General features: G+C 43.2%; 1 protein-coding gene across 1 annotated transcript in view; it reads left to right on the top strand.

Moving 5' to 3' along the window:
- SRD5A3 (steroid 5 alpha-reductase 3) overlaps positions 1 to 15,418 on the top strand; it is a 16,894-nt gene extending 1,476 nt beyond the window's left edge. Inside the window, exons 2-5 of the mRNA XM_077757768.1 lie at positions 6,455 to 6,597; positions 8,417 to 8,614; positions 12,282 to 12,416; positions 13,791 to 15,418. Coding sequence (XP_077613894.1) covers positions 6,455 to 6,597; positions 8,417 to 8,614; positions 12,282 to 12,416; positions 13,791 to 14,050 — 736 coding nt within the window. The 3' untranslated portion in view covers positions 14,051 to 15,418. The remainder of the gene's footprint in view (positions 1 to 6,454; positions 6,598 to 8,416; positions 8,615 to 12,281; positions 12,417 to 13,790) is intronic.
- The last annotated feature ends 1,570 nt before the right edge of the window (positions 15,419 to 16,988 follow it).

Genomic DNA, 16,988 nt, shown 5'->3' with positions numbered 1-16,988 from the left:
CCAAGATCCCACCAGCTTGAGATCATGACCTGAGCGGAAATCAGGTGTCTCACACTCAATGAACTGAGACACCCAGGCACCCCATCATCCTATTTTTAATCAAGTTTGATCGCAATACATTCTTTATTATTTTATAGCAGTGGCATTCCCAGGTTATCATTTTTTTTTAATGTTATGAAGTGAAGAAAAAAATTATTTCTTACTGTGAATTCTAACAATTTGTGTTCTAAATTTTGAAAAAGGCATTAGTGTCTCTAAATTATAGGACACATTTCAAATCATTCCCTGCACTCACCTGTTTCTCTGGCTCCTATACCCCACCTGTTAGTGTTCAAGTGTGTGATCATATGACAGCTAAGAAACAAGCGTGGTACCTTTTCCTTTATTCATTACTACTCTGGGTTTGTAATCTGTCCCCTAATTTACACCTTTTTCTTCCAGAATTCTAGAGTAAAACCTCCCTGATGTTTTGTTCTCTAAATTTAGACCAACATTTCTTTAGTATTGAAGAAGTCCACGCCAGTAAGGAAGGACAAATATTGTCTAGATACTATATTTAAATAAATTTCCTTATGCAAAGTTCAAGTACTCTTAAAAGTGAAAATAAACCTGTAATTTTTACACTAAGGAAGAGGCAGCTATAAGTCACATTTCTGCATCGAAAATAGTGCTTAGGCAATTTTGTTGGGGGTTATTTTTTCCTAAGGAGGCAAGAATAAAACCTTAAATCAGTTCATGGTGTGTTTGATTCCATTACTCCTTTTGGATAGGGGTTTTTTCCCTAAATTAAAATGATGATGCTTTTCTTGTTTTCCTTTGGTTCATAAATTATTGATTTCCCGGAAAGCCTGAATAATAGGTGACGCCAACATGAGTCACAGTGCTGTTGACTTGTATAGTGTATATGGAAGTACTTCTGCTTCTAAAATTTCAAAAGGGTATCAAAGCATTGCAATGAATTGAGTTCTGGAGGCAGAGAGAGTCATTCAGACTTTCCCCCTGGGGTTCAGCAGTCCTGACCAGAGGTCCGGGGAACCCATGGGCAGAAATTCAGGGCAAACTTGGATTAGAAAAAATTACATCTTTATTTCAGTAACCTCTAAGCAAAATTCAGCATTTCCTTAGTGATAAGTGTAATCAACAAACCACAGTGTGATTAGCAGTACTTGCAATATTGTGACAGGTTTATATATATATATATATTTTTTGATGTGACATAACACATCAAAAATACTTAAGAGATCTCAAAACATTATTGTCATCACCATAAAAATGAATCACTAGGTGGGTGCCTGGGTGGCTCAGTGAGTTGAGCCTCTAACTTTGGCTCAGGTGATGATCTCACAGTCTGTGAGTTTGAGCCCTGCGTCAGGCTCTGTGCTGACAGCTGGGAGCCTGGAGCCTGCTTCAGATTCTGTATCTGCCTCTCTCTCTGCCCCTCCCTTGCTCATGCTCTGATTTTCTCTGTCTCTCAAAATGAATAAATGTTTAAAAAAGAGCACCTGGGTGGCTCAGTCAGTTAAGTGTCCCACTCGTGGTTTTGGCTCAGGTCATGATCTCAGGGTTCATGGGATCGAGCCCTCAGTTGGGGCTCTGCGCTGACACCACCTAGCCTTTTGGGGTTCTGTCTCCCTCTCTCTCTACCCCTCCCCCTCTCATGCATGAGCTCTGTCTCCCTCTCTCAATATAAATAAATTTTAGAAAAGAATGAATCACTAGATATTGTTATTTGATACATTAAGAAAAGTACGTATATTACTATTATCACAAATTTTTTTATTATTTGCGTTACTTATATTTCAATATAATTGGTTTCCTTAGTAATCGCTATGTATTTTATTATCGAAGTAACATTTTGAGAAGTGGCCAGTAGCCTTTACCAGACTGCCAAAGGAATCCATGGAAGAAAAATATTAAGAACCCCTCCTTCAGACTATAAATTTGGCCATGAGTTTACATTTGACTTTTTTGTTACCATATCCCTGGTACAATGCCTGATAAATAATGTCCTTGACGACTATGTTTTGAATGAATTTTAAGAAAAAGAAGGTTAAGGGGCGCCTGGGTGGCTTAGTCGGTTAAGTGTCCGACTTTCGCTTAGGTCATGATCTCGCGGTTCGTGGGTTCGAGCCCCGCGTCGGGCTCTGTGCTGACCGCCAGCTCAGAGCCTGGAGCCTGTTTCAGTCTGTGACTCCCTCTCTCTCTGACCCTCCCCTGCTCACGCTGTCTCTCTCTCTCTCTCCTAGAAATAAATAAAAAAAAAACATTAAAAAAAAAAAAAGAAGGTTAAGATTTAACTGGCTTGTTGATCAACTTAACTGCTGACTTCAAGAATAACTTTGGATAAGATACCTTCTCATTTATTCATTCAACCGGTGTTCATAGAATACTTTTGTGCCAGGAGTAAGATCCCTTGTAAGATAGATATGTACAGTAGATATGTAAACAGATCTTAGAAAACAAGCGAGATAATTTTGGATGGTAGTAAGTGCTTCAGAGGAAACCCAGCAGTAGATGTGTGAACAGATCTTAGAAAACAAGCAAGATAATTTTGGATGGTATAAGTGCTTCAGAGGAAACCCAGCAGGATTATTTGATCATGAGCAAAATGTGGTGGCCGTGGCAGTGACAACACTGGAGAGGATTGTCAGGGAGGGGTGGAGCAGGAGACGAGTTCACTGCGGGAGGCAGGGCTCGCTCACCAGGGCCATGGAGGAAATTAGATTTTATTCTGAGTGTATGGAAACCCATTGATGGAATCGATGGGGAGGCAGGCATGGCACTGTGTGACTCATGTTTTGAAAGGGTGACTAGCCATTGTGTGGAGAAGACTGAGTAAGAGGCTATTATGATGGTCCAGGCAAGAGGCAGTCAATATGGATCAGAGGGGTAACATAATAGCACCCCCTTGTCATATAGGTGGTGATGATGTTAAAGCACTTAGCACAGAGCCAGGAACCTTGTCAGAGCTCGGTAAACATTAGTTCACTTCCTTAGTTAACCGTGTAACTCCCCTAATTGGGCTTTGGATCAGTTCCTGCAACCAGTAAATATATATCTTATTAGATCCTACCCACCCCCACCTCAAAACCATCCAGTGGCTTCTAACTCACTCACAGGAAGAGCCCAAGACCATGTATTGTTTTATTCATACCACCTCATTGTGTCCTGTAGTTAGCCCCCCATGTGGTTGTGGTCCAGTTTTGTCGGCCTCTCTTTTCCACCTCAGGACCTTTGCTCTGCCTGTTACCTATACCTAGAAAGCTCTTTCCCCACATAGCCACATTGTTTATGTCCTCACTTCCTAGAATTCTATTCAGATATTACCTACTCAATGAGGTGTGCCTATCTACCCTGTTTAAAAGTATAATTCTACCATCCCAGATATTCCTTCTTCTCTTCCTGGCTTTAGTTTTCTCAGTAACAGTTATCACCTGCTGGCATGCTATAAAATTTGTTTTTGTGTATGAGTGTGAGTCTAAGTGCCATGAGGACTGAAATTACCTGTTGTATCCATTGCTGTAATCCCAGAGCCTAGAGCAGTCCCTGGATTATAATTAGCACTGAAATATTTGTTAAAGGAGGGCTTCCTTGCTTCTGAGTCCATAAGAATCAGCTTATCCCTGTTCCATTGGGTTTGGAAAGCAGTGCTCCAATTAAGCAAATTGCCAAGAGAGGAAGAAGGGGGGGTGGAATGTCTAAAAGAGTATTTAGATCTGTGATTGGAGGCAAAAGCTGGGTCTTTTTAAAAACCAAGACTTACCAAGTAGAAGATGTTTCTCATAGAGGGCAATTAGGCAAGCAAAACAAGAGAATGTACAGAAAATAGGAATATAAGAATGGTAGTCTGCCTGTGAATCAGAAACCTCACAGCACAAGCAGGGCATAGCAAGATGTGGCTTAGCAGCTTATAACCCAGTTATAAACCTATTTGAGGGATTGGTTGACTATAGGTGTGGTATAAATTGGTACATGTAATATAGGGACAGAAAGCAAGTTCAGGCAGTTCTAGGTTGCATGACTTAGAAGTGTGGTGGTGTGATTTTAACTCCTGTCATCAGAGCTTCTGGACCTAAATGCTGCCACTTCCTGTGTGATCTTGACTAAGCAACTTAACATATGAGCCTGCGTTTTCTCATCTGCCCTATGAAGATAACCGTATAAACTTTACAGGATTGTTTCCACCTACTTACCAAAGGGATTTTTTTTTTAACTTTAAAAAGAGTAAAAAGAATAAGCAATGCTGTGTGTGTATGTGCATTAAAATATACATGACGTGACACTTAACATTTTAGCTCTTTTCAGGTGTACAGGTCAGTGATTTCAGATACATTCTCATTTTTGTGCAGCCATCACCACTATCAGTCTCCAGAACTTTTCCACCAGTCAGAGGGACTTTTAAAACATAAGTCACTTGGGGTATCTGGGTGGCTCGGTCGGTTAAGTGTCCGCCTTCAGCTCAGGTCATGATCTCACGGTTCGTGAGTTCGAGCCCCACGTCGGGCTCTGTTTTGACAGCTCAGAGCCTGCTTCAGGTTCTGTGTCTCCCTCCCTCTCCCTCTGCCTCTCCCACTCATACTCTGTCTCTGTCTCAAAAGTAAAATAAAACAATAAAAATTTTAAAAATAAAAAATAAATAAAACATAAGTCACTTGAGTTGCTCTGCTCAAATGGCTTCCCATTGCCCTGAGTAAAAGCCAGTATCCTTATGAGACCCTGTAACATCTGCTTCTCCCACCTCACCACTGATCCTTCTCATACAGGTGTCCTGTATTGTTCCCCAGGGCCTTTGTGCTTGTCATTTCCTCTGCCTAGAAAATTCTTTCCCCTGGAAGTTCACCAGGATTGTTCATTCTAGCCAAATGTCACTTCCAGAGAGGCCATCCTTGACCACCTGTCCAGAATGGCCTCCCCTCCGCACCCTCTCTGTCTCCTAACCCAAGATTATGCTAGATATTTATAGGTTCATTTGTTGATCATATGCTGAAAGATAACCAAGGCAGGGACCTGGTCTGTTTGCTTCCTGCTGAGTTCCCGGATCCTAGAACGTTGGCTGGCATGTTCTAAGTTCTCAGTAAATATTTGTGGAAAAATGAAGTAGGTAGAGTGGCTGGCCAGAAGATGATTTCCAGAAGCCAGCCCCTCCCCTTTCCATGGAAGGCCGCAGAGCAGGGCGCTGGTGACCTTCTGCTCTGCTCTTGTAGCTCAGACCATTCCTGAGCTCAGTTCTAGGAAGTGTGTCTTAGAGACCCTGAAAGGCAACCAAAAACCAGTGGTTGGGTGGGGGGTGGGGTGTTGGAAGCGACACTGATGAACTTTTGATGAAACTAAACTTTTGAGCCCAGAGACGATCAGAACAGGGTTAGAAGATCAGAACAGGGGAGCTCAGTGAGGGCAGATTTAGTGATAGAATTTGTAACAGTAGTTGGGAGAATTAAGTGGGTTGCTATGGGAGGATCAGATTAGATCAGTGTCATACTGGGTCGTGGGCATGGTCCGGGGGGCTATATTCTGGATCATTTGGAAGAAGAGTTGCTGAATTACGTCTAATCCTCCGACTCCAGATTTATTTCCTCATCACAGACTAATGAGACAAGGGGCAGGGGGCTTAATACATATGTGATGCATTAAAGACCAGGGAAAACACCTTTCAGAGCCAGAAAATTTTGGATTTAAATAGAGAAAAATAGAAGTATAGGTCAAGGGGCCTCAACAAGAAGGTTGGGCCTTTGTGCCATTAGACGATTTCAGTAGACCAACATCATCGCGTTAAAGTAACATTGCTAATTTCAGTTTTTATTGGCACTGGTTTTATTTGTATTTTGTTTGTAAATTGCAATTGATTGCAAAATAGGCACTGTAATTTATGAGATCTGTAACCATCAGAAGTTGATACCTAGTTTTTGAGTTAATACCTGTCATGTTATTATAGAAGTAATTTAGGTCAACACAATTGAGGAAAGCACTGAATCAGAGGACTTTAAGATTTCTGACAGCCCTGAGAGCTTGTGGTTTTGCAAATCTTGTGTAACAGTTGTATGGCTATTGCAGCAACATTGCTCAGGATTTAGAAATCTTTCACACATTTAGCTTCTGTTGGCTCAATCCAGGTTCTCTTTCCCCGGGTCTGGTGCCCCCTATGTTGGAACTTGAGCCAATCCTGTTACCCAGAGATAAGAAAGATTGCTAATTGACCATCTGTGTACGTTTAACAAGATCAGTCATGTTCTTGCTCACCTCAGGAGGCCTCTTTGTTCTATGGGTTAACCAGCCCCATCATTTGAAAGGAGATTTTTAAAAATCTGAATGCCTGCAGGATTCAGGTTCTATTCAAAAAACAAAACTGTACCTTGGGAATGGGGGGAAAGAGGTTAGGGGACCTAAAAGTAGTGTGCCTGCACAAGGCTTTTAAGTGACCTACTCTGATCATTGCCTAACTGGTTTAACCTTGCAGGTATTTTTCTCACTTCTATATCACGTCAGTGCTGTGGAATGGCTTCCTGCTTTGGCACCTTACTCAGTCTCTGTTCCTGGGAGTGCCTTTTCCGTACTGGCTGCATGGTCTGCTCAGAATTCTTGGAGCTGCCCAGTTCCAAGGTAAGACTCCCCCGGCTGGTTACAACCATTTTGCCCCGTTCCCGCCTTTCCTGCCTCCTGGGAGCTGTCTTCCGTATTCCACAGCCACCCTCGGGCTTCTCTGTGGGCCAAGGAAGTGGCGATTGAGGGCTGAAAAAAGGTTTTGGGTGGTTTATAGCCAGATGGCCAAGGGGAGGCCCCCCTGTCTTCACTGAGATCACGGCAGACCCAGCGTTAGCTCTTCGTCCCTGACCTCCCAGCAAGTGCCATGCTGTGTACAGGACAGGCTGTTCTCCTTCTGATATTTTTAGTACTATTGATAAATGTATACAAGTCTTTATTCTTCAGTGGAAAAGCTCTTAGGATCCCTCGGGTTTGCCTCAAAATATTTATCATTTCTTTCGCTGAACCAAAATCATGTCTCAGAACCCTAGAAATATAACAGGAAATTACTTTTTGATCACCAGTTAAAAATGTTTGTTATACTGTAAGCTTCAGTTATATAACATTAACTGTAAATAGTTGTTGACCAGATGATTACAAACGAGCCTTTTAATTCGCCTCACCTTACCTCGGATAAAGGATACATTGAACAATTTTAAAAATAAGGAATTGAAGGTGAAAACCAAACGGTAGCCTCAGTTAATGTCAGGTGGAGGCTGAGGGATAGAAGGAGAAACAAATTGTTCCGGCTCTCTCTGTCCTCCGTTCCAGCAGTCAAATCCCTGGCTCCGTAGGAACAGTTCTTTTATGTATAACCAGGGGGACGTGTTGCGAAAGGTGGCAGCGGGAAGGGAAGACCTACGCAGGTCCCCTCAGCGTGGAGGATACCTCCGCAATTCCCACGTTAGTCGTTGAAACTTCATCCCTTCCTCCCTTTACTGTGAGGCCAGCTGGGGTTCTGGTATTTGGAAGGGCGGTGGTGAGTTCTATTCGTATATTTGCTTTAACCTACTCCTAAAGAGTTAAAACTAGGATTTACTATATTTAAAATACACAAGCAAAGCTATTCAGGCCTGATGGAGGTCCAGACAGGCCTTCCCCTTGTGTAGGGGGGAGTGAGCGCATACCGGTTCTGTTCAGTTTCCTGATCTAGGTGCTGGTTCTGAGGGTGGAATGGGTTGGTTTCATTTGTAAAAATTCATTAAGCTGTATCCTTATTATAGCCCTATGATGTATGTGTGTGTGTGTGTGCGCGCGCGTGCATGTGCATGCATGTGGCATTCGTTGAAAAAACATCTAGTTTTTGTCATTTTAAAAAACCAGTATTTCTTCCGAATTCTTTTGGCAGAGGGGTGAGAGGCAGGTAGGAAGATAGATCTCAAGGCTCAGAGTCCCCTAAAAGTATAATTTTCCTAATTTTTTTTAAGTCTGGAAAGAAATGCGTAATAGCCCCTGTCTCTGTTCCCGTCCCCTTTTCTGCCTCTCCAGGCACCTGCATGTCTTGTCTCCCCTGCCTCAGGGGTCCTACCAGCTGGGGTTGGTAGAGGTCACATAGGCACTCTTCATCCGGCTGCCAGGGCCAGCGCCCAGAGAGCCACAGTCCTCAGGTTCTGAGTGCACAGAGTCCTTCACAGCAACACACATGTAACCTAGAAGGCTTTCATATAACGAAGGAGAGTCCAGAGACCTGAGTTTGTCACTAGCCAACTTCTTTAGCTTCACTTGGCCCACTTCCTCATGACTTTAAAAAAAAATAAAGAAGTATCAGACCAGATGAATTTTAGGGCCCTCTCCTAGCTCTAATGTTACTTAAAACTGCATTGAACACTAGGAAAAAATACAGCTTTGGACTCGTCCTGGAAAGAGAGGTGCTAACGTGCTGTATTTGGAATTCCAGGTGGAGAGCTGGCACTGTCTGCGTTCCTTGTGTTAGTATTTATGTGGCTACACAGTCTGCGGAGGCTCTTCGAGTGCTTCTATGTCAGTGTCTTCTCCAATGCTGTGATCCACGTCATGCAGTACTGTTTTGGACTCGTCTACTATGTCCTCATTGGCCTAACCGTGCTGAGCCAAGTGCCAATGGACGGCAGGAATGGTGAGTGGTCCCTGGGGTCTGTTAGTTGAGTCACTGGGCATATGAGGTACTCTTTGGGCAAAGTACCCCGCCAAGGTTTCCGGCAATATGAAAGTAGACCTGCCCAACCCACTTTGTATATGAAGAATTTGGACTCTATTAGTAGCTTGAAAAAGTCCACATGCCGAAGGGTATATACATTAACTGTTGCAAAACTGCTGAAACCTGAAAGACACCAACATAAGCACCGATGCCTGCAGCGAAGATAGGAAAGTGCCAAGTGTTCAGGAGGCTTGGTATAAGGATGAAGAAATGGGACCTGGGCCTCTGGGGGTGGACTGAAGCCCATGAACTCATGTGGAGTTAGTGTAGACGGAAACAGAGAGCGTGGCCAAGAGTCGGGCAGGAAGCAAGGGAACACCCAAGCACGGGAGAAAGGGTCAGCAGAGAATGTTGTCTCCAAAGCCTCGGTCCCCCTGGTGTGTGCGTGTGGAAGGGGAAGGGTGGTGCAGGATTAAAACTCAGAAAACCAGAGGAGGAAGGTGCGGCCTGGCTCCTGGAGAATAGTTGTGATTTGAAGAGGGAGTAGAAAGCCATTTTATTACAATTTACAGCAGAGCTTTTCTTCCAGGGAGGCAGCCTGAGGGGAGATGGCCGAAGAGTGCTGTGGTAAATCAGATTGGTGTCTGAACACTTCTGAGCTCCTAGTAGCCGGAAGAGGGAAGCAAAATCCTGGCCTTTGTTTATGAGGAGGAAGTGAAGTGTGTTTTGGGGGGGAAGGGAAATTGGAGATAAAACATACATGACTATCATTTTTGTCAAAACAATGCATACTTACTGCATAGGACCCAACTCATTTGGGGTGATTGAAGGACTGAACTTAGTTTTTAGTGCTGAGGCTAACTGCACTCTGACCCCTTGGTATCCATCCTCCTGGACACTGTAAGGCAGACCATTCATGAGTCCATGTTCCATAAAGCTGCCTTATCCATCCTCATAAATAGAGACCAAAGTCTGATACTCAGTGAGTATCAATACTCAGTGAGTAAGCTTTCTTCTTAGGTTTAATAGCAGCATCAGAGTAGCCCCTTGAAAATCCTCTCTGTGCTGCTGTACTATAACCCAAGGCCTCCATGGCTTGAGGAATGACTGTAGAGTACAACTTATTAATGATCTTTCTTAATTCATGAATTATTTATTGGCTCCAGCCACTCAGCTAGCATCTCTCCATCTGATTCCACTGAACTTAATCAAGTCAGTATTTCCTCCCTGAGCTTTGCGCTTGGACTTTCACGTGCAGGCCATACGGAGGTTTGAACTGTTACCTATGGCGAACAGCACTAGGATTTCCACCCAAAAGAGCGTTCTGAAGCCTGTGGCTAACACACTTGCCTCCGGTCTGTTAGCTCCATTGGCATTACGTATCCCTTCTGGAGCTTTGTCTGCTGGCCGGACCACTGCTTCTGCCCTCCCTCCTATACAAACAGTCAAGGAAAGGCAGCTGAGACACCCACCAAAATCGCTTTCCAGACGCTCCTTTCTGAAGCTGTTTTCTTCTTCACCTGCTTGTCTTCCAAGAGGTCATATGCAGACTTTTGGGACAGTATGGCGAGAACTGGTTTCAGGAATTCATTGAGAGAGAACACACTGGGGCATTTGGCAGCTGCAGGGCCTGATGGGAATAGCAGGGGCTTAGGTCTCAGGGGGGCTTGAACCTGAATTCTGGCTTATTTAACCACTCTGAGCCTCAGAACCTTCATCTGTAATTAGGGACACATCCTGATTTCAGAGGCTTTTTGTGAAGGGGAAAGGAAAGTACGTCTGTAAGCTGCCCACACCCTCGCACCTCCTTGTCTTCGGGATTCTGGCTGGCTCAGTCAGTTGGAACATGCAACTCTTGATCTTGGGGTTGTGAGTTCGAGCCTCACATTGAGATTACTTAAAAATAAAATCTTAAAAATGTTTAAACTCTAGAGGGTCTTCCTCCAACCACTCTCCATTACACGTTGTATTTTATTTTCTCCGGAGTGCCGTCTCTACCTGAACTTGTCTTCGTTATCGATCTGTCTACTTCTTTCTGTCTGCCTCTTGCCACTAGAATGTGGGTTCATGAGGACTGAGATTTTCCCAAACTTATTCACTGCCTTATTATGCTGTGTGCGAGATGCCAGGCTCAGTAGCCATTCCATCAGTAATTAATAAATAGAGAGTTAAATACTACACAGATTGGACTCTCAGCCTTCCACCTGACTCCCCTTTTCCTGCGTTATAATCCCAACATACTCTAAGAAATCTTTCTTCCTCATAGGTACTTTCTCTGATTCAGAGTAGGTAACTCGGCAATGACATGCACTCTTAAACACCAGTTTTTAATCCTAGAGTAACTTGTTCTTACGGCCCAATTTAAAACTATTGTTCATATTTTGTTTATTTTTAACTTCTAAAAATATAACCTTTTAGTTACAGGGTTAAATCTAGTAAACATTCAGAGTCTGTAGTAAACTGTTTATATGGGCCAGTTTTTTAAAGGAAATTAACACAGGTAGATATTGGTGCACTCTCATCAGTCATTAGCTGTCATCAGCTGAGTCCCACCTTCAGGTACCCATATGTAATCGCATGATCCTTGGATCTCTTACAGGAATCAACTCTGTGGGGCTCTCCTAGCTCCAGACCCTCAGGCTCTTCCCCGCAGTCAATGGGCAGCTTTGTTTCTTTCCTCAGGTTCCTAACTACCCTGCCTGCTTCCTGCTGATCATAAGGAAGTCCTTGGTTTGCTTTTCTGATGCCAGTCCCCAGAAGACCTGAATTCTTCCTGTCTTCTTGACAGCTAGAGAAGAAAGAGGAAGTGCTACTTTGAGTGCTTCTACTTCTGAACTAAATCTCTCTAACGTGGTTCTTTTTAATCAGAAAGAGATACTATTTGATTTTTCATCTTACAGTTTACATTTCTCCTCTTTTGAGAAGCCCCATGCCGAGCCTTTACTTCCAGTGATTTTCTTCATTGGCTGGAGCCAGTCATGTTTGGGTTCTGCATTCAGGGTCTACCCTGAATGGCTTAGGGTTGCAGCCCAGGGTTAGATTCCTTTAGAAAGCATTCTCCTCATGGTAGTCTATAAGAAAGAAGACATAAAACCAGGCTTAGAAATATAAATGCAAAGTGGCATCACCACACAAGAGTAGGAGATAGAGTTGGGGCGCCTGGGTGTCTCGGTTGGTTGGGTGTCTGGCTCTTGACTTCGGCTCAGGTCATAATCTCACAGTTTATGAGTTCAAGTCCCACATCGGGCTCTGCACTAGCAATGTAGAGCCTGCATGGGATTCTCCCACTCTCTCTGTGCCTCCCCAGCTCACATACTCTCTCTCTCTCTCTCAAAATAAATAAAACTTTAAGCAGTAACAACAAAAAGAGTAGGAGACAGAGCTGACTTCTACGCTTGAAGTGTTTGAAGAGGGAACAGGAGAATGTGTCAATGTGGAGTTCTCTGTCGGGGGCCATTGAGGCTGCCCCAGGTTGGGGAGCACACCCCTTCCTTCTCCCCTCTGTCCTTGGGAAATTACATCAGGATAATTTTCTAGTCATGAGGGACAGAGCATTCGGATAATTGTGTTCTAACTGTATGATTGTTTAATTCCCTAAGCCTCTGAAAGTGCATGTTGGCTAATAAGATGACTCTTTTTTCTGTAGTCTATGTGACAGGGAAAAATCTCTTGATGCAAGCCCGGTGGTTCCATATCCTCGGAATGATGATGTTTATCTGGTCATCTGTCCATCAGTACAAGTGCCATGTCATCCTCGGCAATCTCAGGAAAAATAAAGCAGGTGAGATGTCTTTTAGAGGCACTGCATGTGGATTTTAACCCTCAGAAGTTCGTTGTCTGTGTTCCATTATTTTTTTCCACTTTTTTTCCATTTTTCCATACTTTTCCATTTTTTTCCTTCCTGCCCTAATTAATTAGCTTATCTACCAAATATTCAGTTTTTAATGTTTATTTATTTTTGGGAGAGAGAGAGAGCATGAACATGAGCGGGGGAGAGAGAAGGGGAGACACAGAATCTAAATCAGGCTCCAGGCTCTGAGCTGTCAGCACAGAGCCTGATGTGGGGCTCTAATTCACGAACTGTGAGATCATGACCTAAGCAGAATTTGGACACTTAGCTGACAGAGCCACCTGGGCGCCCCTATCAAATATTTATTTTTGACAAGATACCTTTCTGGGTCTTCATCTTACCATTTGTAAAATGAGAGCGTTATGCCAAAAGATCTCCCCAGCCCCATCCAGCCCTGACGTTCTGTGATTCTGTTCTGTGCCCACTTTCGGGGCCTGCACTGCTGGTTAGGTTACATGTGCCTAACCAGCATGTGAATGCTAGTTTTACCTTGCTGAGTTAGTATCATTCTAATCAAAGCAAAAAAAACTTGACTTTTAGTTAGCTTGTGTTGACTTACCACAGGTACATTTTTAATAGGCTTTTGAAATACTAAAAATGGAATAATACTAAAAATGGAATAATACATTTACTAAGTGCTTATTCTGGGCCAGGCCCTGTTCTTAGTGCTTTACATACAGCTTCACAGTGCTCTCTTGAGGTGGTTAGAGTCTTTCCCTCACTGTGCAAATGAGGAAACTGAGGCATAGAGATGTTAAGCAACTTTTCTAAAGTCACACAACATGTAAGTGGTAGAGTCAGGATTTGAACTCCTGCGGTCCCAACTGCAGTCTGAGCTCTTAGTTCCTAGCTTGGAGGTCTGGTGGAGAAGCAGGCTTTCCTTTGTGCTTATTTTCAGTTGATGGTGTCACCTAAGCATGAAACTCTTTAATACGGAGTAGGTTGACAATGGGAGTGTAACAGGAAGTGGGTTTGCACACAGGTCTGTGATCCTCTTTTTTATTTCATTTTATTTTTTTTTAATGTTGCTTTATTTTTGAGAGAGAGAGTGTGTAAGCAGGGGAGGGACAGAGAGAGGGGGACAGAGAATCTGAAATAGGCTCCGCACTGACAGCAGCAAGCCCAATGCGGGGCTCGAACCCACAAACCACAAGATCATGACCTGAGCCGAAGTGGGTTGCTTAACTGACTGAGCCACCCAGGTGCCTCTTTTTTAAGTAAGAGTCCGTAAATTACCTGTGCACTGAAGTGGTAAGCTTTCTTTCTACAGCTTTGTATGTTCAGGAAGTCTTGTTTCTGTTTCAGGAGTGGTCATTCACTGTAACCACCGAATCCCTTTCGGAGACTGGTTTGAATACATTTCTTCCCCTAACTACTTAGCAGAGCTGATGATCTACATTTCCATGGCTGTCACCTTTGGATTCCACAACTTGACTTGGTGGCTAGTCGTGACATATGTTTTCTTCAGCCAGGCCCTGTTTGCTTTGCTCAATCACAGATTCTACAAAAGCAAATTTGTCTCCTATCCAAAGCAGAGGAAAGCTTTCCTACCATTTCTGTTTTAAGCTCAGTCATGAAGAACACAAACCAGATGACAGGTTTGATGCCTAAGGACAACAAAGTCTAGGGACCAAAGTACAATTTTTGCAGAACTGTTTGAAACTCTCTCTTCCGTTTATACGCCCGCAAGTCTTCACTGAATGAGCAAAGCAATACCCCTCAAGAAGATGGACCTTCAAAGGAGAAATACTCCTGGCAGACCAGGGAGTGCCGGGTCTGCCTTTGGAGATGCTTTGTCAAACCAACCATCTGCTAAGACGGAGATGAGACTTCTCCAAGCTGCTTCAAAGGCAGACTAACCAAGAATATACACACAGCTTAACACATGCACACATCCACAAAGGAAGAGATAAGACCCTCTGTGGCTTTGGCTTTGTTAGGGACAAACCAGCTGGACTACATAACAAGCAATTTAGTAAGTGCTCAGGAACTGTTACATCTCAATAAAAGCAGAAACGCTTTTGAAAATTACTGTATATCATTTCACACCAACCAATTCGGGGAAAAATGACTGTTGGAAATAGTCAATACTTTCACACACGGCCACAAAGCTTACCTGTTATGTAACCAGCAATAGTGGTCCACTCGTCTCCCCCTCAAATCATAGCCTCGCAGAAAATGTGAAACTTCTTTTATTGAATGCTTTTTTGACATCCCTTTCAAGGAAGTACCTTAAAAGTGAAAGCATCTGAAAATAAAATATTTTTGTATTTATGTGTAAAGAGCCTCCATTAATAGGCTGACCTTCACTGCAGATTGGATAGTGCTACAGCCTTGTTCATATGTAGGTATCCAGACTGGAGTATTTGCCGAATAACTACTTAATTATTTTAATGAAATGAATCTGAAGTTTTTAAGAATAAAGTTTACACGAGTTTATGTTAAAAAAATATATACTCGTTATTAAACCAAAGGGAAATAAACGCATGGCTTAAAAGAAAAACAAGAACTTGAAAAATAATACTAATACTACCGCCTGAGCAACACAGTAAAAACTGCACATTTGTGCAACATAAGATTTCCTGGCTTTGTGACCAAAGTATTGACTTGATTGTTTTACACAGGTAACTGCGTCTACTAGCTACTAACGTTTTGCACTAACGTGTACCTTGCTGTGGGAGAAAGAACCTCGTTATTAACCAGACGTAATCAAATGCACAGTCTAAGAATGTCCTCCCCACCCCCATCCCTGGACTAGTAAACCAAAGCCATTAAACCGAGATCTTTCCGATCTGAACTTTCAATATATGCATAATGAAAGCACATCCTAAAGCTTTTAAAACAATTTCTGTTGTGGCACTTTCTCTCCCATCCATCAAACGCGACTTCAATCGGCTGCTCAGTCTGTTCAAATAAACGACATATTTATTTCATTTATCATTTAGTTTTGCCATCCTCAGGACCAGGACTCGGGAACAAAACTTTTTCTACACCAGAAATGTAAAGCACATTGCAGTTTGGTCTTAATTTCCATACAAGTGGCATGGGTTTTTAATAGCAAACTGGGCGGTGGGGGTGGGGGGGGGATTTATTTTGCTGTAGCATTACCGTTTTATACCTAGGTTAGGCTAGGAATTTGGATGATGTTCTGGAATTTCATTGTACGTTTAAGTGAAATAATGAGTGCGCCCTGTGGAGAACTGTATCCGGGGCTGTTGGGAGGCCTCTGGGTCCTCAGTGTCATGGTCCTGGGCCCAGTGGCCCTACTGTCCCCCCACACTCTCTTCCGCGCTCCTTACACTCCTTCTCCCTCCCTTGCCCAAGCATTACATTTCTAGGTGAAGGCTAAAGAGGCAGCAGTGACGTCCTCCAAGGGGTTCAAAACAAGTGGTCTCTGATGAAAGCTTAACCGTGGAGAATGATTGAGAATGGTGCTGTGCTTGCTAGCTTATAATCAGCATTGCCCTTTGTGTTGGCTGAAAATATTCCACGTGCCTAGAGAGAGCGAGCTGGCGAGCTGGAGAGAGCGAGCTGGCGAGCTGGAGAGAGCGAGCTGGCGAGCTCTTCCCAGGGAGAACCCAGGAATAGGTGGGGGTGGAGAGTCCTGATCTTCCTGCCACCTTCGTTGAATAACCTCAACATTCCATCCTCTGTTCCTATTAAGTTAGGGGAAATGATACTGAGCTACCTCCTGACAGCATTGTCAGGACTAACTAGTGGCTACAAAAGTGTGCTGAAAATAGCCTCTGTGTTTAAGTCTCCCAAGTTGTACCTCGTCCTCTGTACCAACATTTGCCGCCAGTGGGCATAGATCTTGTGTCCACAAAACCGTGTTCCATATTAGGTTCCTAATTCAATGAGTGGTTATGGCTAGGATTCCTACCAGAAAAGAGGGGGTCTTTTCAGGTATTTTTACATGGCACTTAGTAAATAGTTTAAGGAGACTGTAAACTCTCCCGTTTGTACAACTCCCTGAAAATTCAAGGACCCTTGGTAAGTAATGTACATCAAAATGAACCAATATATTAAAGAAGATTTTAAAATACTAAATGAGCAAGTAGAAATGTTTTACCCCTCTCTAAGCAATTTCTGCCCACTCTTTCACATTGCTTATTGGGGGAAAAAATCACTTAACTGGTTTTTATAAATTACATATATTAGTCTAACCTAAGACGTTTCTAATACACAGACAAGAAGCAGTGGAGGTGGCAGTGATGCACAACTAATTCACATGACACATACTCACCGTGTTTCTCAAATACCAGTGATCTAGAAAGCCAGGTATTGGTTTTAGGGAAAGCAAAATTTGATCATCCAAGCAAAAGCAATTCTATTTTTAATTTTTTTAAATGTTTTATTTATTTCTGAGAGAGAGTGAGCAGGGGAGGGTAAGAGAGAGAGGGAGACACAGAACCTGAAACAGGCTCCAGGCTCTGAGCTAGCTGTTAGCACAGAGCCCGACACGGGGCTCGAACCCACGAACCGTGAAATCATAACCTGAGC

Source organism: Crocuta crocuta, unplaced genomic scaffold (genome assembly GCF_008692635.1).
Source record: "Crocuta crocuta isolate KB4526 unplaced genomic scaffold, BGI_CrCroc_1.0 scaffold282, whole genome shotgun sequence".
In the NCBI taxonomy this organism is placed as follows: Eukaryota; Metazoa; Chordata; class Mammalia; order Carnivora; family Hyaenidae; genus Crocuta; species Crocuta crocuta.
The sequence above is the reverse complement of the archived record's forward strand: the minus strand, read 5'-3'. Positions and strand labels throughout refer to the sequence as shown.